Source organism: Rhinopithecus bieti, unplaced genomic scaffold (genome assembly GCF_001698545.2).
Source record: "Rhinopithecus bieti isolate Rb0 unplaced genomic scaffold, ASM169854v2 scaffold_17971, whole genome shotgun sequence".
Lineage (NCBI taxonomy): Eukaryota > Metazoa > Chordata > Mammalia > Primates > Cercopithecidae > Rhinopithecus > Rhinopithecus bieti.
Window position 1 is genome coordinate 2,702,184 of NW_016809834.1, and position 5,556 is coordinate 2,707,739.

A 5,556-nucleotide genomic window follows, 5' to 3' on the forward strand; every position below is an offset into this window, starting at 1 on the left:
TTTTTTGAGACAGAGTCTCATTCTGTCGCCCAGGCTGGAGTGCAGTGGCGCAATCTCAGCTCACTGCAACCTCCGCCTACCGGTTTTAAGCAATTCTCCTGTCTCAGCCTCCCGAGTAGCTGGGACTACAGGCGCCTGCCACCAGGCTCGGCTAATTTTTGTATTTTTAGTAGAGACAGGATTTCACCTTGTTGGTCAGGCTGGTCTCAAAACTCCTGACCTCAGGTGATCCACCCGCCTCAAAGTGGCTTCCCAAAGTGTTGGGATTACAGGCGTGAGCCACTGCATCCAGCCCAAAATGTTTTTCACTAAGCAGAAGATATTCAGTAATTAAATATATTCCTGAAACCATGTTTCGAACTATTAGATCAGTGGGTGCCATCTATTAAAATATTTGAGTCAATGGTCCATAGAAACACAGGTAACTGGCCTTGGGTCGTAAGGCTGATGTCAGGTATGTTAACTCGGTACTTCCTTGCATTTTTCAAATAATTCAAGTTCCTTAAAACAAAGATGTAGAATTTGGCATAGTCTTCAGGATCCCAATACATTAAACTGGCATCAGTCTGAATTTTTCTTTAAGTACTGTACACAAATACCACAATGGAGAAAACATCTTATATTGACCACAAAAATAAGAAACGGGGAAAAAAAAAACTGAAGAAGGGAAAAAAAAGAGAAAACCAGTGCTTAAAAGATGTATTTGCCCAGTTATAGAGTTAAATAATCCTGACTTGCACTGTTTTTCTGAAATCTCATTCAGGGTCCAGAGAATTCTAGTCTTCTCTGAAATAAACTCAAATGACATCAAACTACAGGGCATAAACTTTTAAAAAATTTTAAAATAATAATGCTCTGTATCCTCAAAAATAGTCATTATTTACAATGCTTTGGTCCAATAACTTCAAAGCATTTTACCTTCTTTTTTTCTTTTTTTTTTTGAGACAGAGTTTCGCTCTTGTCGCCCAGGCTGGAGTGCAATGGCACGATCTCGGCTCACTGCAACCTCCACCTCCCGGGTTCAAGCAATTCTCTGCCTCAGCTGGGATTACAGGCGCCTGCCACCATGCTCAGCTAATTTTTGTATTTTTAGTATTTTACAGGCATGAGCCACCGTGCCCGGCCACCCTTCTTTTTATAGCTGTCAATACAAGCCTCACAAAGAGGTCACTGATGTGACAATTTAAAATTTTCAAAAATATATACGTCTATATGCCAAATAAGAATACTAATATAACTTCAGGTTACAGTATGTTGATTGAGCATCTAGTCAATGAGAAATATAAGAACACATTCCATATGGAAAGTTCCCACTATTTATCATGCTTATTTTAGACATAGAAAAATCACCAGAGTATTTCTGATCCAAGGGCCTGAATCCAGTAGGACTTTGATGCCTACTTGCTTTTATAATTACGTTCCTATGTTTTAAAGAAGTAAGCTACTATTCTTACTCGTTTGCTTAAACAGAACAAATAGCTACATAAAAGAAACTGAGGGACCAGATATTAGTTTGTTTCTCTGCTTTTCAATTCTTAGCTACTCTAGACAAAGTCTACAATTACTTTGTTGCCCATGCTGGATTCCACCACCAGTGACAGAGTGGAATCCCAGTACAGTGCTGGGATCTCGGTTCTGTGTCTCCTAAGTGCTGCCTGGGCAGGCTGGAGGGGACAGGTGGCCATGGTCAAAGACAGTCCCAGTGTGTTCAAGTTACACAATGAGCTCTAAGAAATGACAGCTCCAGTTGCCTGCTCCGGAAGAGGGTCTTTGACCCATGGACTCATCTGCTTCCCTCTGCTACCTATCTGTTCCTATGACACCCACAGTGTTTACACAGGTCTTGTTGTGCTGCCCAGACTGTTGCTCAAGTCTGGCTATGTTGTCCTGGGCTCAAGCGATCCTCCTTGCCTCGGCCTCCTGAGTAGCTGGGACTACAGCCACATGTTACCGTGCCCAGCTTTACAATTACATTTTTAAAAATACCTGTTTTAAGAAAAACGAAAATAAGCAATCTATAAAGAGATACTGCTAATGAAAAGAACTAACATCTTAAACTAATGGCCATAATGGTCAATTTATAAAAATGTTTATCTCCCCTGAGTCAAAGAAAAGTTATTTAAGGATTTCCTTAAAGTGATATTGTGACCAAAATAAATTAAGATTTGTTTTTTACAGAAAAGTAACTAAAATACACTTAGTTTATTTATAATTAAGATTACTACAAATATATTAAAGTAACATGCTAGTTTATACTTTCTTTTCATTTCTCTTTTCAGATAGATTTGGCTTTAAAAAATCATGAAAATCAATTTTAATAACCACAATTTAAATAAAGGAAACACTGAAACTTTTTAAGAACATACCAGGATTGTGGATACGATCCAAAAGCTTCACAGAACGTGCACTAACTACACCCCCAACATGTACAAGGAATCCAGGAGGAAATGCCGTCAAGGTAAAAAATGGAAATTCCTAGTGGAAAGAATAGGGGAAAAATAAAACTTACCGTGTGTAAAGTGTAAAAAATTTGCTGATTAAAAAGCTTGTCGTAAGCAAATGTATTACATCCCTTGAAATAAAAGGCCACCCATTCTACATTACACATGCTTTGTAATTAAAAGTTTTATTAAATGTTTAGAGTTTCAAATCCATTTCCCCATATATACAATGTTATACAGAATCCAAAGACCCATTTTGTCAGTTCTCAATGAGGAAAAAAAAAGTGTTCTTTCAATTTAAGATATTTAAAACATATTCTTCCTTCCTCTGAATCTCCAACTCTGATGGAACTTCTCAATAAGATGAGGGAACTGCCCTATCACGCTACCCCACTATCTATTTCTCAGTGGTATAGACACCCCCTTCACATGAACACCCAGTATAAGACACTGGTAAAGACTCTAAAAACCTGAGGCCAAGAGATCTAAATGAAAGTGGGACCAAGGGAGGGTAAGTGAGAGGCTAAGCAGTGTGGGTTAAGAGAAAGAGAATAGGGGCAAATATCAAGTTGAGGTGGGTAGAGAATCATTGCCTGAGGTTACTCTATCAACACCAATGTGGCACGAACAAATACAAGTGCATAAAGGTACATTAAGGAAAGGTGACAGGTACATAGATAATAGCTAGGAAGGCAATAAAACTCCACAAGTTCTTGCACGCTTTATTCTCTCCTTCTCTCTTAAAGACATAAAATTCATCAACTTAGAGACAAAGAGAAACACAAGAAAGAGAAATGAAAAAGCCGAGAATGGAAATTCATTGAAATAGCACCCAATAAGAAAACAGAGCTCCTGTGGAAACATGGAGGACCCTCACATTATACAAATTGGATGCAAGTAAGGATAACTTGATGTTTGACCTGTCTGGTTGCAAGATTAATGTAGCTCACTTAACTGGAATCACTTGCCAGTAGCCTCAGCTATTTAGAACATAATTGAGCATAATTGAGAAAAATAAGCAAAACAGGGCTCTCAACAGTCAAAAGAACTGTTACGGTCTCAAGCACTAAAGCTCATATACTTTATTCATAAGAGACTCCCACAGATCATATTCATTCTATATTACAGTAGTTATAAATTTTTATCTTAAGAACAAACAATTCTAAAATTTATCATGATCTTATTTTCAAGACCACCGCAGATTAAATGCAACAAATAAAAGTTGGTAAAGAGATACAGAATACCACCAGAAGCAGGCACATTAAAAGCAGCAAGAATTATTCACTGGCTGCTTCAAGCATGGAAAATATAAACTCACAAAAGCATGATCACAAAGCACAGCAACTTGGAATCATTTAGCAAAAAAGCAATCAGTCCTGCGCAACTCAGTAACCCATGAAGGTTGAGTATTAAAAAACGTGTACACACACACAATTTAGAAATAAATTCAGTTCAAATTTAGAAGTAATCTTTAAACAAGAGAAAGAAAAATCTAGGCTACGTAAGAAAAGAGTAAAAAAACTACACTATGGAAGTGGTTAGGTTTGGCCCAGCAGACAGGTAGAAGATAAGGAAGAGGATGGAAGGAGAGTACGTCACTTATAATAAATGTATTATAATATGTTTAGTCAAAATGCATCCTTATTTCCATTTAAACTTCTTTTTCTGTCCTCCAAGTTTTATTCCTGGAAATCTAATAAAAACTGTGCAAACTAGAAGATTACCTCATAATGAATTCGTATTTATTGTTAAGAAATTTGAATGTAAATGAAGTTTTGAGTCATAAAAATATCTGAATGGATTTATTGTTAGGCACAGCACACACAGGGGTAATTACACAATAATATAAGTGTTAAGAAAGAAGTTGGGAAAACAGTTTGGTAGTCAATGAGTTCAAATGGACTCATTTGAACTTTATAAATGTGAGTTTTAAATGAGAAATGTATAGGTAAGCTTATATTATTAATAATGTAGTTAGGTTCAGTGTTAGGATCACTTAAATTTTAATACTTCCTCAAAATATCTGAGGCATGTGGTGGTCTCATAGAATAAAAAATCACTTTATATGTAATCTTTCTACTTAAATCTTTCAAATATCTAGACAAGAGATACTGAAAGTAACATTTTTGTAAGCTAAATGGAAGACAGTACTTCCTTTTCCCTTCTAAAGAAATTAAATAGGTACATTATGTATTAGAAAATATTTTCATATAAGATTTTACATAAGTATGAATAAATGAACCTAAATGACTTTTCAATTCAGGGTTCTTTACCCTTCTCCCCAAAGTTCTTTGTTTGGGGTAAAGAAATGAGGGGAAGCATCGTACTGGAGCTGGTCAGAAACACACAGGGCGATGGCTGCCCAAACAGGCCACGACTCACTCTCCACTTTACATGTCCCCAATCCACTTACTCAACACACCAATTCATTCTAAAACACAAAATTTAACCTATAATAAATAAAAAATCTCGTTATTTAACCAAAACTCTGTCTTCATACAATTCTCTTATTAGAAGAGCTACTGCTGAAATCTATAGCAGATTGTTAAGTACCTATCATCACCACCATAACTAGCAACTACTGTCAAGTACTTCTATGTGCCAGGCCCTGTAGTCTGTGCTTTATAACCTTTCCCAAATGAGAGAAGTACTATTATCTCCATTTTTGATATGAAAAACTGAACTCAAGAGGGCCTTGTATTCCTAGATTCTTTGTGAGCAACAAACTTTATCATCTGGTTTCACTGTCATTTAGAGTTACGGATTTGATTTTATTACACCTGACGAATTTATAGATTTTTCTTCTGTTTAAAAGAATAGTTTTCGCTGGGCACAGTGGCTCATGCCTGTAATCCCAGCACTTTGGGAGGCTGAGGTGGGTGGATCACCTGAGGTGAGGAGTTCAAGAACAGCCTGGTCAACATAGTGAAACCCTGTCTCTACTAAAAATACAAAAATTAGCCAGGCATGGTGGCAGATGCCTGTAATCCCAGTTACTCGAGAGGCTGAAGCAGGAAAATTGCTTGAATCCTGGAGGCAGAGGTTGCAGTGGGCCAAGATCACGCCATTGCCCTCCAGCCTGGGCAAGAAGAGCAAAACTTCATCTCAATTTAAA

The 5,556-nt window shown here is 37.1% G+C and overlaps 1 protein-coding gene across 12 annotated transcripts in view; it reads right to left on the reverse strand.

Annotated features, from left to right (window-relative positions):
• C2CD5 (C2 calcium dependent domain containing 5) overlaps positions 1 to 5,556 on the reverse strand; it is a 96,245-nt gene that overhangs the window by 54,771 nt on the left and 35,918 nt on the right. For all 12 annotated transcript variants that reach the window (XM_017890531.1, XM_017890539.1, XM_017890532.1 and 9 more), the window contains one exon: positions 2,367 to 2,475. In XM_017890531.1, coding sequence (XP_017746020.1) covers positions 2,367 to 2,475 — 109 coding nt within the window. The remainder of the gene's footprint in view (positions 1 to 2,366; positions 2,476 to 5,556) is intronic.